Here is an 18,489-nt window from a genome sequence, read left to right as displayed (position 1 = left end):
TCTTTGTTTTACGTGTAGCAACAATCATAATTTTATTTTCTGAGATTTTAGACACTCAATGTTGTGGCTTTCAAATTTAATTTCATGTGTTACATGGTAGTCATTTCTAAATAGATTCTAACTTTTCTGTTTTGTTTAGATCATATTTCTTTCCCATATCATTTTGGATTTCATAATGAAAATAGAGTTAAAAAAAAAAAATGAGTAATGAAGGGCCGAGGAGATGGCTTAGTGGATAAAATGTTTGCTGTGTAGGCACCAGGGCCTGAGTTTGGATCCTCAGCACCTATCTTATGAATACTGGCATGGTGATACACATTTGTGACACAAGTGTTGGAGAAGGAGATGGGGACCCTTGGAACTCATTGACCAGACATTCAGCCAATCATTGAGTACCAGGGTCAGTGAAAGACCCTGTTTCAAACATAATATGGAGAAAGATAGAAGAGGACACCTAAATTCAACCTCTGGCTTCCCCATGTACACTCATGGAAAGCACACCACATGTATGCAACACACACACACACACACAAGTAGTCTAAATAACAGGGTAGAATTCAACCAATGCCTGAAAGTGCATTAAATGAAAATATATGTCTTCAGAAAGTGTTTTCTTCACTGTGTGGACGTTGTGTTTTCTCCCATGTCTGCACATGCAAGCTTGAAGACCACCTGAGAATCACTGTACATAGTGAGATGCTACTGGGGTAAATATGCTGTGTGTTTCAATAATGTGAGGGAAAAGGGAAATATAAACTAATAGGCTAGGAACATTAGTCCCAACGAGTCTTTATTCCAAATGGAGTTAAGGTTTTCAGTCCCCATCTCCAAAATCAAGTGTCTCTAAGTAACAAACCACAATAAAAATAGACATGATTCTGATGAAGTAGCAGGAGTTGTGCCAAGAGAACTAGGGGGAAAGAAAAGGAAAAGGCACAATCTAGAAACCTAAGACTGCTTCTAGTTATCTTCCAAGTATTACAAGAGCTTTGGGAACCCAGAAGGGATTTACATTGTAGCAAGGAAAGCTTTGCAGATAGATAGAAGGCAAGACTAGCCCGTGTGATGCTGCATTCCTGTAATCCAAGCATGCAGGAGCCTGAAGCAGGCAGATCATGAGTTTGAGGTCAGGGTTGATTACATAGCGAGTACAAGGTCGACTGGAGCTGTTTGAGGAATAAGATTCTGTCTCAAAAAAGCCAGGGCTAGGGATATATAATTTAGCAGTAGAGTACTTGGCTGGATTCGATCTATATTACTAAGGTGGGAATCGATGGTGTTTCTGAAGAGGGGTTACTTGTTCCTATCTCTAAACCTATGTTGTTATCATTATTGTTCATCATAGTTAGCCTGAATTTTAAGTAACTTAAAGATCACTTTAGTTCTTGTCTTTTTTTAGATCAGAAGACTCAAGGTACGTTAGCTAGCTAGCTCTTTATTAAAGTTGGAATAAAGTCTGGCTCTTGGTTAGGCTTCTCTTGAACCATGTAAGTTGTGTGGTAGGTGGGTATTTTATTTTACAGAGAGAAAAGGAGTTTTTAGTAAATATTTGCTTACTCTTATATACCAAATAGTTGAACAGAGTGAAAGGTAATTTGTCCTTCATCTATATATTCTCTACAAATACGAGTATTTGTAGACCCACGTCCTGTAGAAATGAGGTGACTAAGATTAGGTGTGATGGAAAAGGTACTAATCTGCTATGAAGTAAGAAATGGAAACTATTGATGTCATTTCAGGTAGCTTCCCTGTAGAATGACCACCTTAGAGTACTGAAGAGCCTGGTTGAGTGTTGGCTCTAAGTCTTCTTGCTGTGTTCTTCCTCTTGCTTAGTAGCCATATGTTTGGTAGGCTGTGGGGGGTGGGGGAGACAATGACAGGATGAACCTAGCTGTTCAGAGCACTTAGAATGCAGTGTGTGCAGTTTGTCTATTCAGAAAGTGTTCTAACTTCCCAGAGTGCCAGGCACTCGTGGTCTGTACTGGGGATATAGCATTAAAACATGGCGATAAAAACTTGGCTTTTGCATTCTAACAGAGAGAACCAAACACAAAGTGGCTAGAATGTGAGGCAATGATGGAGTTGGAAAGTGGAGCTAGAGAATCCCAGGGTAGGATGAAAGGGGTCAAGGTGATATTTAACAGTGGCCTGAAGCAGGGGGAAGAGGGCGTCACTGAATTCAGGAGCGAATGAACAGGGTTCAGATACAGGACTATACTTGATACACATGGGGTAGGGAATGGGCATTATTGGTCAGGGGCACAGGAGCAGCTGAACTAAGCTGAGTGGCAATCATTGGATGATGAGATTGGGAAGGTATTGGGATCCATGTAACTCATTGCAAGAACTGGAACTTTTTTTTCCCATTTTATTTGGTGTGTCTGTGTGTGTTGCCTGTATGTGTACATATATTTGAATATGTTGATCATATGTTTTTACAAATGGAGCCAGAGATTTATGTCTGGTATCTTCCTCTAGTTTCTACCTTTTTTTTTTTTTTGATCTGGAATCTCTCACGGAACCTAGAGTTTGCTGATTGGTTAGAGTGGCTGGCTAGCGAGCCCCTAGGCTCCTTCTGCCCCTTCTCATCCCTGAAGCCAGCACAGACACAGTCACCATGCTCAGCTTTTACATGGTGTTAGGGGATAAACATTCGTGTCCTCATATTTGCATGGTAGTCACATTACCCATGAAGCCTCCTCACCGGCACCAGCTTGTAGGGACGCTTTTTGTTTTATTGTGTTTGTTTGTTTCTTTGTTTGTAGCCCTGGCTGTCCTGGAGCTCACTCTGTAGACCAGGCTGGCCTTGAACTCACAGTGATCTGCCTGCCTCTGCCCCGCTAGTGCTGGAATTAAAGGCGTGAGCCACCTTGTTCAGCTTATTGGGAATTTGTTAATGGCAGAGAGACTAAAGAAAGTTTAAATATCTTCTCTTGCCTTTTTCCTCCTCCCTTTAAGATTACTTACTAGTCACAGTTGGGATACCAGAATTATTAAGAGTGCTGGGGGTGAGGTGACGACTGATGTTAGTAAGCTCAGCACCACTATGTTTGGAATCAAGGCTAGGGCTAAGAACAATAGATTTTGCAGGGCAGTGGTGGCACACGCCTTTAATCTCTCTGAGTTTGGGGCCAGCCTAGTGAACAGAGTGAATTTCAGGACAGTCAAAGCTACACAGAAAAACCCTGACTTGAAAAACAAAAAACAAACACAAAGAATAATAGGATAGACTTGTAATTGCAGAGTTCAAAGCTGGGTTTAGAAGGACACAAAAAAACTGTCAGTAAGGAAGGTAGATATTTATGTCTTTGTCATATACTAGATTAGTGTTAACATTTCTCTAATTGTGTGACAGAAAAAATGTAAAATCCATGAGTAAAGGAAAAACATTAGTATTGGGTACAATTTTGAAGCATTGGAGAATTGTGGTAATAGTTCTTTTACAGTTTTGCTTTTCAAACTGGTTTACGTAGAGCTCCCGCCTTACTCTCCTGCTTCTAGTCCATTAAGATAGTTGTTGAACCAAGCATTGTGGCATATGTTGTAGTCCCTGCGCTCTGGAGGCTGAGGCAGGAGTTTGGACTTTGAGTTCAGTTTAGCATGAGACCCTGTCTGGAAAATAAGTAATAGATTGAAACATGATTGTGCACTGGTGCCATGTCTTTGGTTACTAATAGCCACCAGATCAATAATTAGCTTTTCAAACACTGAAAGACTCTGTGAGTGGTCCTGACTTGTGAGGTGATTCGCTGGCAGAATTGGGACCAAAATTTCATGCCTTTGCTCAGTGACTAGACTCTTTCATAATGGTGACAAGCTGTGACGGCATCTCTTTATATGGTGGACGTACGTGGGAAACATCCTTAGGGTCACACTAATTCCTCAGAGTCTCTGTTATAGGACTGGCTGGACAATGGCTCAGAGCAAGCTATTTAACAAGATCCTCAAAGCCCTGCAGTCTGACCGGCTCGCCCGACTGGCCAACGAAGGGGTAAGATCTCAGATACCTCTGAGCGCAGGCCTCGTTGATTGACTGCCCTGTGTTGTCACACACCCCGCCCCCACTAACCTCTTTTCGTGAACATTCTTTAGGCTTGCAATGAGCCTGTGCTTCGTCGTGTCGCTGTAGACAAGTGTGCAAGGAGGGTGCGACAGGCTCTGGCAAGTGTAAGCTGGGACACCAAGCTGACCCAGTGGCTCCATACCACCCTTGTGGAGACCCTGAGTCTGCCCATGCTGGCTGCTTATTTGGATGCTTTGCAGACACTGAAAGGGAAGGTGAGACTTTGGCCCCTTGTTCCTACAGTAGCCAATATTTGCTGTGGGTTCCGGGTGTGGGTTTGCACAGGACCGTTGTGACCAGGCCAGCATGGTTGAGTATAACAAATTGGCTATTAAAAATAGGAAGCATTTCTTCAGTCCTTTCATCTTTTTTGGATGAAGTGTGGCATCCAAAAACCAGAATACATATTTAACCTCTATAGCTTTTCAGTTTGTGCTTTGAGTTATCACTGAATTGAATTGTGGTGGAGGAGATGAGGGTTTTACCAGGGAGGACTGTTGCTAAAAGGGGGGCGAGAAGCAGTGCTGCTCAGAGAGCCAGGGGTACATAACAAGGCACTACCTGACACTAAGACTCTCCTTATCAAGTGATCGACCATAGGCTGCTGTGGTGATCCGCACACGCCTTTAATCCCGGTACTGTGGAGGCAGAGGCAGGTGGATCTCCATCATTTTGAGCAAGTTCATTTCTGTAAAGGGGTTAAATTAGTGAATTGAGGTAGAGCTCTTGACACAAAAGCCAGCATAACTACTGAGGATTATTCAAGTGGCCCTCATAGAGGCTTGAGAGTGTGCCTTGCTCCTGCCCAGGATGGCCATAAGCAGTGGCACTTAATTCAGTTCCTCACTCTCTTTTTCTTTTGCATGGTGGGACTGAATAAGAGTCCAGGCCCTTGCATTTGCCCAGTCTCTGAGTCACATCTCCAAAACTTCTAACTTCATCGTTTCTTAATCCGCTCTTTTGTTTTGTTTTGTTTCACGTTACAGAATGCTGTGTTTGTCAGAAAGCTGAAGAAACTGTGCCAAAGTAAAACAAAGTGCAGACTAGATGCAGTAGTTAAGTGCATCTAGGTATTTGACCTAGTCGTTTTCATCAGCTAACACTTACCTTGTGTTTACAATGTACAGGCGTGGAGTCAGCAGAAAGAAGCACATCTGGTGTAGCGTGCTCTAGGGCTGGGCGCTGATGGTGCCCAGGACAGTGCTAGCTCTGCCACACTTGCCACGCCAGGGTTTAGATGTGATTCCTCTTGCCTGAAAAGACAAGTTTGCACTCCTGGTTTAAGGTAGTAGTGGGGCGTGCCCTGTGTGAGCGAGGTCATAGCGATTTTGAGCAGGACAGATCCCTGTTGGGGGCTTTGAAGCTTGCACAGCAGATGCCAGTGCCACCTGGACACAGTGCTGGGGTCCAGTGTGGTTATAGCGCTGGAGCGACATGAGTGTGCCTGGCACGCCTGTCAGCGAGCCCATTGCCTGTCAGGTACTGTCTACCAGGCTGTCGTCTCTATGGCGGTTTCTCTACCTCCAGACTTAAAGCTGTTAATGAATATGAAATTGCTTTTGCATTAAAATACTTGAGGTGTTTGTTAGACAGCAACTGGCTCAGGCCGTGTTCTTGAACCATCTGTTCTCACCTTTAACTTCATTATGAAGAGGGCAGGGGAGGGATGCCAAACAGTATTCATTGTGTTGAGCGGAGTGGATGCAGGACTGGAAGGCTGGGGAAGCTTGAGCTTCTAGCTTTCCATGTTGACAGTGAGCCTCGGGCTTTTCGGTTTCATTGATAAGCTCTGCTGTCTGAGAAAGTGTTATAAGCCCAGTATTCAGTGTTGTGGCCCATGATTAGAGAGGGGGTTATAAAGAATGGCCGGTTTGGGATGCTGACCCCTTTGCAGTTTGGCTTTAACTGTGTGTTCCTACTTCCCTGCTGGAATCTGTTTCTTCTTTTTTCTTTCTTTCTTTCTTTTTTTTTTTTTTTTTTTTTTTGTATGAGTGTTCTGCTTGTATGTATGCGCCTACAGGCCAGACATTAGATGCAATTACTGATGGCTGTGAGCCACCATGTGGTTGCTGGGAATTGAACTCAGGACCTCTGGAAGATCAGCCAGGGCTCTTAACTGCTGAGCCATCTCTCCAGCCCTGGAATCTGTTTCTTAAGTCCACATTGGTCTGGAATAAACACTACACATCCTTGCTTTTTGTCCTACTTGGTAACCTGTCTGGCCTGAAACTTGCTATGTAGACCAGATAGGCTTTCAACTTGCTTTAATTCTCCTCCTGCTTCCCAAGTTTTGGGGTACAGGAGTGGGCTACCTGCCCAGCCGTGTGTGCATCTGGCTGATAACTCATTTCATGCTGGAGTCACTGTAGTGTTACTGCTTCGGATGTGAATTTCCCGTTTGCCCACTCTGCTCTGTGTAGGGCTTCTATGTCTCTCCTGGCAGTTAGGACTGCTCCCCCCCCCCCATGGTTTGTCTTTCTAACCCTTGGAGGTTAAATCCCTCTGCAGAATTGGCTTGGTGCTTTGTAAGAGCAGCTGCTGTATAAACACTTCTGAGTTATCTGAGGCAGTGTAGAGATTACGATTTTCAAAACCTCATGCACAGATGCTCTTGGTGTTTCTTCTCCCTTTGTTTGCTGTTTATTATTTTTTGAGACGGTTCCCCTTTGCTGGCCATGAGTTGTATATCCTCCTGCCTCAGTTTCCTGAGTGTTGGGCCCAGATTCCAGTCTTGTTAAACTTACTTGTCTGAAGTATTTATATGGAGTACAGATAAAGAATTTCAAGTTACATACCACAGTGCGATGTTCATTTTATTTTAATTATTTTGTGTTGTGGATCAGCCCAGGGCCTTGCAAATCCTAAGTAAGAGTTACTCCCGGGTTCTAATCAGTCTGTATGTCTCTGCATGTCTCTGTCTCCTCTTCCTCTTTCCTCCCTCCCTCCCTCTCCTCCCCTCCCTCACTCCCTCTCCTGAGTTAGGGAGTTAGGAGTAGCTAGCTCATCTTCTTAGCCTGCTTCCTTTGGCATTTTATGCCTACCCCAAACCATATTCTCTAGTGTCTGGAAACCATTTTAAAATGCCTCTGAAAACTGCCTATAACACATAAAAATCTTTTCTTTCTTTGAGATTGTTTTTACTTCTCTGTGGGTATTGTGGGATTTGTGAAATTTTCCTTTGCAGTTTAAGCATCAGCATGACTGAAACCTGTATTTATATATTGGTGAGGTAACTTTTTGGGGGATAGTTAAAAACAGGATATGATACAAATCACAATATAGTAGGATATATTTTGGGGGAACAATAACAGGTTTCATTATACGTGTCTCAACTGGAAGGCTGTGTCCAGAAGATAGTGCAGATGTTTATTTTTCTGTTTTTCAGTCGGGGTCTGATGAATCCCAGGTTGCTCCCTGTGTAGCTGAGGTTGACCTTGACTTTCTGATTCTCTTCCATCTATCTCCCAAGTGCTGGAATCACATGGAGTGTCACCATGACTTCTGTGTTTTCTGATATGAAAGGGGGCCCAAAGTATAGTCATCTGGGCAAGGGATGGTAAACTTCAGTCCATTGGTGTAGCTACTACATTGCCTTCCAGAGGAAGAGCTCTGTGTTCTTTCACAGTGGGAGTGTACCTTAGCTGTGCACTGATCTGCCGTGCGTAAGAGTTAAGAGTCCGGTGGGTTTCTGTCTTGCAGCACATTGCTGCTGGAAGGAAGGTTCTCACTTGACACTGGAAATATCTTTGCTCACCCTTCTTTGTAGATCCCAACCCTGATCGACCGGATGCTTGTGTCGTCCAACACTAAGACAGGGGCCGCAGGGGCAGAGGCCTTGTCGCTCCTCCTCAAGAGGCCCTGGGACCCTGCTGTCGGCGTGCTTTCTCATAACAAGCCCGTAAGTTAGTGCTTGGGTTCTTCTTAAAGGCTCATTTATTTTGAAGTGGGGGTCTGCACTTGAGTGCAAGTGCTCACGGAGCTCAGGAGAGGGAACTGAGTTATAGGCAGGTGGCATAGGTGCTGGGAACCGAACTCTGCTTCCCTGGAGGAGCAGGGAGTGCTCCCGTCTGCTGAGCTGTCTCCAGCCACAAGCGAAGGGTCGGTGGTTGGTGTAAAGCGTTGGGATGCAGTTGCTGAGAGTTTATGGGGAGATGAATGAATACCTCGCACTCAGTGGTCTTGGATTGGATTGTCTCCTCAGAGCAAGCTCCCGGGCTCTCCCTTGATCCTCATCGCCTCCTCTGGACCCTCCAGCTCTGTGTTCCCTGCCTCACGCCGCCATCGCTTCTGGCAGTCACAGCTTTCCTGCTTAGGCAAGGTGATTGTGAGGCCGAGGGGTTCTGGGTGGGAATGTAGTCTTGGAGGGTTAAAGAGAAGGGTGTGTGGGAGGGGGCAAGTTTATTGAACTCAAATGTGGTTTATCCTCTTACCTTTCAATCACCTGTGAGTGGTTTGGGATAAGTGAAGCAGAACTGAGGCTTGAAACTTGGCACTTGTGACACGGATGCCCCCCCCCCCTTAGGTCATTCCTGTAGCCACGCATCTGCTGAACAACGGTAGTGGAGTGGGAGTTCTGCAGTGCCTTGAGCACATGATCGGAGCGCTGAGGAGCAAAGTGCTGGAGGTGAGGATGCCTGGGTTTGTCCACAGGGGCGCACCCAGGGTGCGGGACTGTTCTGTGCCCGTGCAGTCTCTTGTTTACTCTCTTTCTCTTGCACAAAGATTCACAGCCATTTCCCACACAAACCCATCATCTTGATTGGATGGAGTACAGGAGCTGTGGTGGCCTGTCATGTAAGTAATTTATGTTTTATTTGGAGATCACTGAAAACTTAATGTTCTCATGGAAACAGCGCTGCTATTATTACTTTGAATTCTTCTTTGTCTTTGTGCTAGATACTTGGCATGGGAAACTGCATGTGCATTGTGGAAGACAGTCTCATTAGTTTTTTAAATGTTGTTATGGAAATGTTATTATAGGAAGAATAGAGTAGTAAGTAAATTCCTTGATCTCTTAGTTTTACCAGAGATCACCTCATAGCCAGGCTTACTTTCCTCTTACTCCTGCCCACTTTCTCTGTGCTCCAGATTATTTTGAAGAAAGTTTCGAAGTGTGATGACACATGCTTATAATCTTAGCACTAGGTAGGTCGGCTGAGGCAGGGACATTGCCCTGAGTTTGGCGCTAGCTTGGGCTATATATAGTGAGTTCTGTGCTAGCCCAAACTTCTTAGGAGAAGACAATAAAACAGTTATTAAAAAGTTCCAAATACAGCCAGACAGAGGAGGCAGAGGCATATGGATCTCTTGAGTTCCAGGACAGCCAGGGCTACGCAGAGAAACCCTGTCTGGAGAGGGGGGAAAGTTCCAAATGCTGTATTTCATTTATATATGTTTGAGCATGTATCTCTGGAAAAAAAGATTCCTTTTCTCCAGACTTCTTACTGTGTTCTCTCCTTAACATTTCAAATGGGGACAAATTCGTTTTGAGTTTGATGTTGTGGTTGTGTTTGGTTCCTTTATAAATATCAAGAGACATTTTTTTTCCTGCATGTATATGTCAGCTTGTCTAAGTGTCCTTGACTTTTGAAAGCAACACACACTTCTTCCAACCAGCATAGTCAATGTGGCATCTAGAGTAGTGAGAACAAGCATCTGTCCTGTCTGCACACCCTGGGCAGACTATCGGTAGCCACTTACCTTGAGAGGTCTCAGCTGCGTAGGTGCTACCCCTTAGAACCGCTGGTGGGAGATTTCTCCATGGAAGGGACAGGGTTGGCATCTGTGTTTCCCTGTGTACTGGGGATGGAACCCAGGGTTTGCACTTGGGAGGTGTGCTACTCTGGGCTAGCTGTATGTCCCTGCCTGGCAACATTGTGTCCTTTGCTTATATTTGTTCTCAATAGCAAAGTGAGGAGGGCTGTAGTCGAGGTTGCTGACAGGGCTGAAATATGACCACTCCATCAGGCTCGGGTGTGTGTTGGGGTGGTCCATTGGGGTCAGTTCTGGGAAGTGACTGCCTGTGTTCTGTATACTTAATCCTGTCGAGGCCGCCAAAACTGAAAGCTAGGGCAAGCAGGAAGAGCTGGGACTGACTGGTGGATCTAAGCTAGGCAGTCCCTCCTGCCGTGGGTTCACTGGCCAAAAGATGAATGTGCCTTTATTTACAGGTGTCTGTGATGGAGTACGTCACTGCGGTTGTCTGCCTTGGGTTTCCTCTGCTTACTGTGGATGGCCCCCGGGGGGTAAGAGCGCGGTGAAACTGGGTGGTCTTCGTCTGTGGGAGTGGGGACAACAGGAGTGTGGTCCAGTGGCCTGCACGCCGCACCCGGGACCCGGGAGGAGTGAGGCCTCGCGCAGTGACCAGCTTGAAGGGCAGGGCTTCCTGAGCACCAGTTGACTGAATCTAAACTGCTGCCTGCCTCCTTTAGGATGTGGATGACCCTCTCTTGGACATGAAGACTCCAGTCCTCTTTGTCATCGGTCAGAACTCTCTACAGTGTCACCCCGAATCCATGGAGGACTTCCGGGAGAAGATTAGAGCGGAAAACAGCTTGGTGGTGGTGGGGGGAGCGGATGACAATCTCAGGTGGGTACATTGCTCTAGAGCTGAGAGGGAGCATGTTACAATGTTAAAAATTGCTTTCTGGTGGCAGTGTATAATGACAGACCAGTGTGACCGAAATAGCAATTAAAAGTTGCATCCTGTAATCTCAGTATATGTTCAGGAGGCTGAGGCAGAAGGATTCATTGTGAGGTCAGCCTGGCCCTTGAACATGTCTCAAAAATTTAAAACAAAAAGCTGAAATCACATCTATCCTTCACCTAGAGTTTCTTATATAACCAAAATACAATCTTCAAAATGTGGAAACTAATGTCACTTTGATAGCATTGTTTAGTCTAAATAACAGACTCAGATTTCATCAGTGTCTCCCTGGAGTCTGTGTCTCTTTTTTGAGCTAGGATTTTTTGTAGCCTAGGCTGTACTCAGATTTACCATGGCCATGACTGAATACATCCTTCTGCCCAAACTACTAAATCTTCATGCCCATGTTTTCTATGACCTTGACACCATTAAAGACAGTTGATCAGTTATGTTACAGATAGTTTTTAAAAAAAATATTTTGGGATTACATTGAAGATGTTCAGTGTATTCTGTCATCAGGGGATTCATGATTCAATTTGTCTTATTACAACTGATAAGAACTTTGATCACGTAGTTGAGATAGCTGCTGTGGGTTCCTCCACTGTGAAATCATTATTTTCCCCTTTGTAATTAGGAGTCATCTTGTGGGAAGAAGATACTTTTGAGATTCATCAGACTTTTCCTGGGGTAGACATTTAATTTTTTTGTTCCCTTAGGATCAGTGAGAATACAGATTTACTCGTGTTAAGCCTGACTGGGTACATTTTGAAGTATAAATAAAACCAAGTTTTGGGAGGGGTTTCTGGAAGTCAGTCTTAGAAAAACCTTGACCTGTAGTGGCTTTTGTTTCTTGAGACAGTTTCACTGTTGAGCTCTGACTGTCCTGGAACTCTGTAGGCCAGGCTGACCTCGAACTCACAAGAACTGGGGCTAAAGACATACGGGAAGCTTAGGCAAATAAATGCTTGTTGCTGTCTGTTTGGTTTCTACTGGGGCTTCTTGGAGGAGTCTTTCTGTCCTTTGTCATTTGCCACTTGATTGTTGATGTTCAACTCAATGTTTTCATGTAAACATGTTGTTTTTGTGGATATTCAGCTGATCCACAAGAGAATAGAGCATGTGTGTATTAAGTTGTGTTGAGGGAATGGGGAAGGATAAGAATGCTGGCTGCTATTGAGTTGTGATGGCATTGGCATAGGTTGGAATCACTGGCCTAAGGGTTGGGAAATGTCTTAGTCTTAATTCCTTTATGTGGAAGTTTGGGTAAGTTGCTTAACTTCTGTAACTCACCCTCCTGAACTGAAAAATGATGGTGTTAATGCAAAATCAGAGATAGCTGCCAGTCACTTGGGAAAAAATATTTTGAGACTGTAGCTTTGACATCAGACTTTTGCTTAGAGGAATACTGTTCATTACATTTTGATTTTTAAACTTATTTGAGATAGGGTCTCTCTACTGTAGCCCTGGCTGTCCTGTAACTCTCTAAGTAGACAGGCTTGCCTCAAACTCATAGAGATCTGCCGGCCTCTGCTACCTGAGTGCCAAAATTAAAGGTGTACACTACCACACCTTGCTTTAAAAACATAATTAAATGTTTTTTTGTGTTCGAGGGTTCCCGTACCCTTGGAAGTCAGAGCACAAGTTGGCATTAGTTCTGTCCTTTAACTGTAAGTCTTGAGCATCTCAGGTTGGAGAATCAACATGAACATAGGTATTATTTGTATTAAGCTTCATTTAAGTCATTTTGGAGGGTAAATATAGATTTAATAATGTCACTCTCCCATTGTATAACTTGGGTCCTGGTTTCCTTTTCCAGGAGCCTTAGTCAGAAACCAGGTTTTTGTTATTTTGAGACAGAGTCTCTCCCTTTCTGTGTGTGTTGGGAAGAAGAGGAAGAGAGAGGAGTGTGTGAATGGAGGTACACATGTATGTGCCGGGACATGGAGCATGGCATGTGTGTGCAGGTCGGCTCTCTCCTTTTACTCTGGGTGGCAGAGTTTGAACTTACATTGGGCTTTCTCTGAGAGCCGTTAGACTTGTCCTGCCAGCGCTTTTACCTACTCAGTCAGCTCATTGTTTCTCCTCTTTCCTCTCAGAATAAGCAAAGCAAAGAAGAAATCAGAAGGGTTGACTCAAAGCATGGTGGACAGATGTATTCAGGTAAACAGGTTTTTTCTCTTCTTTTGTAGCTGGACCCTCTTCTCTGTTGCCTTAGATTTAGTCTTACTGGCAGCAGCTTACCCACTCTGGACCATGAAGGGTATCAAGTAGGTTCTGTGGCATACCCAAATCACAAACAAAGAAATGGGGGGTGGGTGAGGCATCTTGGGCTGGGGAGTGCCCAGAGCTACTTTCACATAGGCGCCTGCTGGTCTTTGCCAAGAAGCTTGGCCTGCGTGTGGCTTTGTGAGTGGGAAGAACCGTCATTTGGGACTAGAGTTCTGTACAGCTGGTGTTATATGGTAGGGTCCTGCTGTCCAGAGGAAGACTTGGGACGTGGCTTCTTGTCACACTAGGATGAGATCGTGGACTTCCTGACTGGGGTGCTCACTCGTGCTGAAGGGCATGTGGGATCTGAACCTAGGGATCAGGATGCTGAGAAGAAAAAGAAGCCCCGGGACTTGCCCCGAAGAGACTTGGCCTTTGAAATTCCCGAGCGAGGCAGTCGACCTGCTTCCCCAGCTGCCAAGCTCCCTGCCTCCCCCTCAGGCTCAGAGGTAGTGTGGGCAGGGAGGGAGCACCTTTGTTGAGGTGTGAAGATGCATAATTGGGTATTCCTTTGTGGGATATCCAGGAATTCCTATGGGGAGATCCAGGGAGCTGTGCCAGACCTCTTTGGACCTTCTTTACCCAGGATCTCTCCAGTGTGTCCAGTAGCCCCACGTCCAGCCCTAAGACCAAAGTGGCCACTGTGACCTCTGCCCAGAAGTCCAGTCAGATTGGGACTTCCCAGCTGCTGAAAAGACACGTACAGAGGACAGAAGCTGTGCTGACCCACAAACAAGCCCAAGGTATGCTCTGGCCCAGCAGTCCCAGCGGGCTCTGTCCCCTGCAGCTAGTGTCTGTCATGTGGCAGTTGGAAGGCACCCTTTCCTATATTGCTTCTAGACAAAACCAGGTTGGAATGAATCCCAAGGCTGTGTGGGACTAGGCTTTGTGTTCCTTATCACAGCCTTGTCTGTTAGTGTGCTAGAGACACTGAGCTTAGGAGCTGACTGTGTAGTGGCCAGACCTTTCTTCTGATTACTAGTTGGAGAAACTACATATTTTGCCAACCTTTCCTGGAGTCAGAGGGCTTTGCAGATGGTGAGCACAGGGTGACTGATTTTATTCCTCAGATTCTAGGCCAGCCCCACCTTGCCCTTCTTTGTTTGGGTCTTGAAGAGAGTTCCGTGATGGGTTCTCAGATTTGGTCAGGGTTCTGCGGTTAAGCTTCAGTTGAGGGTGGGAAACATTTGTGTTGGGGAGCCATAGGAAAGGGGAAATTCACTGAGTCAGGACAGAAGCTCAGTGGCTCTGTCCCTTATGTGGGTCTACTCCACCCCCATCCCCATGTGATCCTCTGCTCTCGTCCGCTTTTGCTTTTAATGGAGCCAGAGAGTTATCACTTAAACCCAGGCATCTTATGAAATGCTACTCGCAGGTGTGAGTGTGGGTGAAGGCAACAGAAGAGGCACCTGCCGTCTGTGGACGCCCTGTAGCCTGGCTCCCACCCTCAGTGGCGGGGAACAGCTGAGTCCCTGGTGGGGCTCTCTGAGAAACATGGTGGAGGCAGAACTAGCAGATTGCTGTATTTCTGTCTGGGTAGCATGATTAGTGGAGACACAAAGGTGATCCTGAAAGCTGAGTCATGAGCTGGTTTAGGATGAGACCTAAGAATGTCAATGGGGACAGCAGTAGCCATTAAACCATGGTGGCAGAGCTGATGGGTGGGTAGGGAGCTAATATAAACAGAGTCTGCACTGCCCGCAGTCCCTCTCTGGAGTTGACTTGTCCTAGCGTGTTGAGGCTTGGCAATGGCCCCATGTGGCAAGTACACAGCAAAGTCAGGTTCCAGATCCATGTAGATGCCTCAGAAAGAGCACACGCTGACCATTTTCATCTCTTCCTGGTTCCCACTCTGTCCCTCCATTTTCCAGCTGGCTGTGATTCTATAATTCTCTCTGATTCATTCCAGCACAGTTTGCTGCTTTTCTGAAACAAAACATGCTGGTGAGGAAAGCTTTTCCTCCCGGCGCCTCCTCCTGTCTCTTTGGTGAGTATTGCTTTCACCTGCTCGCCTCGGCTTGCTCTCCTCCCCTGCCCGCCACTCGTCTCCTGACGGCCGCCAGCTCCCCTTGCTTACGCAGTGGCCTTTGCCTTCAGTTTTATCTGTTGGTGTCTCATGGTGGTGGGTTTGTTGTTGTTTTGTTTTGTTTTTTGTTTGCTTGCTTGGTTGGTTGGTTTCCCGCTGTGGTTTTTCTGCCATGCTTCTTGGTTCTGTTTCTCTGGTGTGCCTTTGGCCTGTTGCCTGCAAGCCGGCATCTCCTTGGCCTGTTCTCTCCCTGCCTTGTTTGTTTCCATCCTGACTGCTGTAAGCGCTCCAGGCTCTTAGAGCCCTTGCCTTCCTCCTGTCTGAAGACAGTCATTTACCTCTAAGCAGTCCTTCTCACCAGTAATTGATTCCCTCATTGTGGCCCCATGACAGGGACCCCCCCCCCCAATTCATTGAACTGCCGTCTCCCTCCCTACCCAAGCCTGTTTTCCTGTGCTAAGAACTAAAGGGAGGAGACTTCGGAGTATAAGTCAGGAGAACTGAGACCGCGATGTGTTTGAGCTCATGGGAGCCTCAGACGAAGCGATGACCTGGGCCACCTCCCTGTTATCTTTGGGCAGCACCTGAGATACTGCCTCACCCAGTAGTTCCTGAGAGCCAGAGAGTAGCCCCGGGCAGCTGGATGAGCTAGAGCTATCTTTGAGGTCCCCAATGGGTGGGAGCTGAGGTACAAGTGTGAGTTTGAGGTGTAACCTGTGCTTGGGGCTTGCCCCCATGGCTGCTCCTGCTTGCTAGACGTATGCCATTCTCATAAGCTTATGGAAGTCTTAACTGTGCTCCATTTCTTAGTTCCTATTTCATCAGAGCCCATGGAGGAGCCAGAGAAGGAGGAGCTTAGGGTCCAGCTGAAGCGGTACCACCCTTCCAGTCCTCTTCCTGGCGCAAAGCCTTCCAAGCGACCAAAGATCAAGGTGTCCCTCATCTCCCAGGGGGATGCGGCTGGAGGGCCTTGTGCTCTCCCTCAAGGTGGAGCACCTGAAGGTGGGTCTTTTGTGGCGTGTTGGTAAAGGCTGACCAGCTTTTCCAGGCACACAGTCTGGCAGGGGACCCAGCCTCTGTCAGTGTGAAGGACAGCTGGGACAGAGGTGGTCTGTGGTCACAACGTGGTGGAATGTGGCAGTTACCTTGTCTTAACTGACAGGGGAGACGACGTAGGGGTAGTTGGGGGCCATTTAGAGTATTTCCTACTTTTCCTTTCTGGTTTTCAGTTAAGATAATGAGATACTCCAGAAAGCTTAAAAGGTAGAAGGAAGGAAGAACCTGACTCTCCTGTAACAGCACAGCTGTTCTTTTTTGCCTTCCAGTCTTTAATTTAGCCGTGGTTATGGGACAAGTTAGGACTGACCTTTGGTCTTGGGGTTTGTTTTGCAGTTGCAGGGGGGAAACCCATCACCATGGCGCTGGGAGCTTCAGTGGGAGCCAAGGAACTCACGGGACTTCTCACCACAGCCAAGTGAGTCTGCCTTTGGTCTTTCCTAGTCCCTCTTCCCTTCACTTAATTTCTGCCTCATTTGGTGTTGAAGAAAGTTGAGAGATTCTGGGTCCGTCTGTTACGAGCATGTGACTTCTTTCTGATTGGGAACTTGCCTTCATTTCTGTCAGTTTAGAGTTCATTTTTCCTTATGAAATCGCAGAGCGTCCACTGACTTTACTTAAGACCTCAGTTCTTTAATTTAGGCCTGACTTTTAGAAGGATAAATTTGAGACTTAGAAGCTGAAACAAAGAAACAGAAAATTCTTCCTTGCTAGGCTTCCCTCTGGAGCCCCGCTTTGTGGACTGCTGCCCTTTGGGTGACAGGGCTCTTTCCTTTGTTTCCAGGTCAAGTTCTTCTGAAGGCGGAGTTATGGCCAGTGCAGCCCCATCTGTGGCCCCCGGCAGTGCCACACCCAACGCCATCCACACACTGCAGAGCCGCCTGGTGGCCACGTCTCCTGGCAGCTCCCTTGCAGGTATCTCCACCAGCAGTCTTTTGGGTAGGCTGCTGGAGGGTGGTCTTAGACCAGTAGCTCTGAAACTGGAGCTAGAGGTGACATCTCTGCTCTCCCTGTGATTGCAGAAGCCCGAATTAGCTTGAACGAGGGAAATTCTTTGTCCTCTACTGTGAGGCTAGGCAGTGCCTGTTGTGGGCTTCTCCTTTCTAATGCCTCTGTCCAAATGAAGCTGGAGGTGGTGCCAACTGGACATTAGCAAAATGAGATTATGTTTTTTCTGTTTGTCACTGACTTTTTCTGACCCCAGCCTATGTGGAAGGGCTGATTGCCTGATCCCATAACTGAGACCGTTGCTGAATTACCTTTCCTTGAAGCAGATTTTTAATTTGAGAATGTTGGACTGTGTGTAGTGTGATCAGGTATCTTAATCCACCTGGCTTCAGAAGTCTTTCTTCTTACTGGGAAATAAAGAGGATTTAGGGTTCTGAAAAGTGGGAATCTAGATCTCTGGTGTTCCTAATGCTGTTCAGAATGAAGGACTGCTGGCTTAGGACAGGTTGGGGTGTGCAGAGCACATCCCAGGCAGCAGTGTCTGACGTAGCCCCTCTCGTGGCGTGGCATCTACTGTCTCTGCTGAGGAGACTCCTGGGAGCTTCTGAGGACAGGGCAGTGTCTTATGGCAAGTTTAAGTTGTTGCAAGGGTGAAAGTTTTGCTACCTGTGGTTGTATACAAGTGACTGACCAGCTGCTACCTGCCTTGTCCTCTCTTAGGAGCCGCTTCAGCCAGCAGCCTCCTCCAAGGCCTCAGCTTCAGCTTACAGGACATTAGCAGCAAGACCTCTGGCCTCCCAGGAAGTCCCTCCCCAGGGCCAGCTCCTCAGGTATGTCATATGCTGTGTTGGACAGTGTGGGATTAGGACTCCTTAATTTTTTTCAGGGGTTAGTGGGTTAAGGACAAAGAACCTTCTAAATATGCAGCCAAAAAAGCTACCAGACGTTATAATCTATGACAGTATATGGCCTTGGGTGAGATTCTTGACCTCTCATCTTGTTTATCTATAAAATAAGATGATAATAATATTAGTTCCCTCGTATATTTGTGATGATTAAAGCTGACATATGCAAAATTCCTGGAAGAGCACCTTAACATGTGGTGCACACTGTACGTGTTAGCTTTTGATAGTGCTGTGGGCTCTCGGGCTCTCGTGTTGCTGTTGGGTGGTAACTTTTAATCATTTGGTTGTTTGTCCAATAGGCCACCAGTGTGAAATTGCCAACCCCCATGCAGAGCCTGGGTGCCATCACCACGGGCACGAGCACCATTGTCCGGACCATCCCTGTGGCCACCACTCTCTCCTCCTTGGGTGCCACGCCTGGTGGGAAGCCCACTGCCATCCACCAGCTGCTGACCAATGGGGGCCTCGCTAAGTTGGCAAGCAGTCTACCTGGCCTGGCTCAGATTTCTAACCAAGCATCAGGTAAGTCTCATGAAGATAATGCGGGCTCCAGATCTGGGCTTTTCCTTAGCTCTTT

The 18,489-nt window shown here is 46.5% G+C and overlaps 1 protein-coding gene across 5 annotated transcripts in view; it reads left to right on the top strand.

Annotated features, from left to right (window-relative positions):
* Window positions 1-18,489, top strand: part of Kansl3 (KAT8 regulatory NSL complex subunit 3) — a 35,120-nt gene that overhangs the window by 7,312 nt on the left and 9,319 nt on the right. For 4 of the 5 annotated variants that reach the window (XM_051204269.1, XM_051204274.1, XM_051204273.1 and 1 more), the window contains 17 exons: window positions 3,901-3,991; window positions 4,093-4,278; window positions 7,830-7,961; window positions 8,265-8,381; window positions 8,586-8,687; window positions 8,786-8,857; window positions 10,234-10,308; window positions 10,495-10,652; window positions 12,806-12,869; window positions 13,226-13,426; window positions 13,564-13,720; window positions 14,887-14,964; window positions 15,814-16,005; window positions 16,396-16,477; window positions 16,844-16,974; window positions 17,728-17,837; window positions 18,212-18,434. In XM_051204269.1, coding sequence (XP_051060226.1) covers window positions 3,901-3,991; window positions 4,093-4,278; window positions 7,830-7,961; window positions 8,265-8,381; window positions 8,586-8,687; window positions 8,786-8,857; window positions 10,234-10,308; window positions 10,495-10,652; window positions 12,806-12,869; window positions 13,226-13,426; window positions 13,564-13,720; window positions 14,887-14,964; window positions 15,814-16,005; window positions 16,396-16,477; window positions 16,844-16,974; window positions 17,728-17,837; window positions 18,212-18,434 — 2,171 coding nt within the window. The remainder of the gene's footprint in view (window positions 1-3,900; window positions 3,992-4,092; window positions 4,279-7,829; window positions 7,962-8,264; window positions 8,382-8,585; window positions 8,688-8,785; window positions 8,858-10,233; window positions 10,309-10,494; window positions 10,653-12,805; window positions 12,870-13,225; window positions 13,427-13,563; window positions 13,721-14,886; window positions 14,965-15,813; window positions 16,006-16,395; window positions 16,478-16,843; window positions 16,975-17,727; window positions 17,838-18,211; window positions 18,435-18,489) is intronic. The other variant, XM_051204270.1, reaches the window with a different exon arrangement.

The sequence above is a fragment of the Phodopus roborovskii genome, unplaced genomic scaffold (assembly GCF_943737965.1).
Source record: "Phodopus roborovskii unplaced genomic scaffold, PHOROB, whole genome shotgun sequence".
Lineage (NCBI taxonomy): Eukaryota > Metazoa > Chordata > Mammalia > Rodentia > Cricetidae > Phodopus > Phodopus roborovskii.
This window is presented reverse-complemented; position numbering and strand designations above follow the sequence as displayed.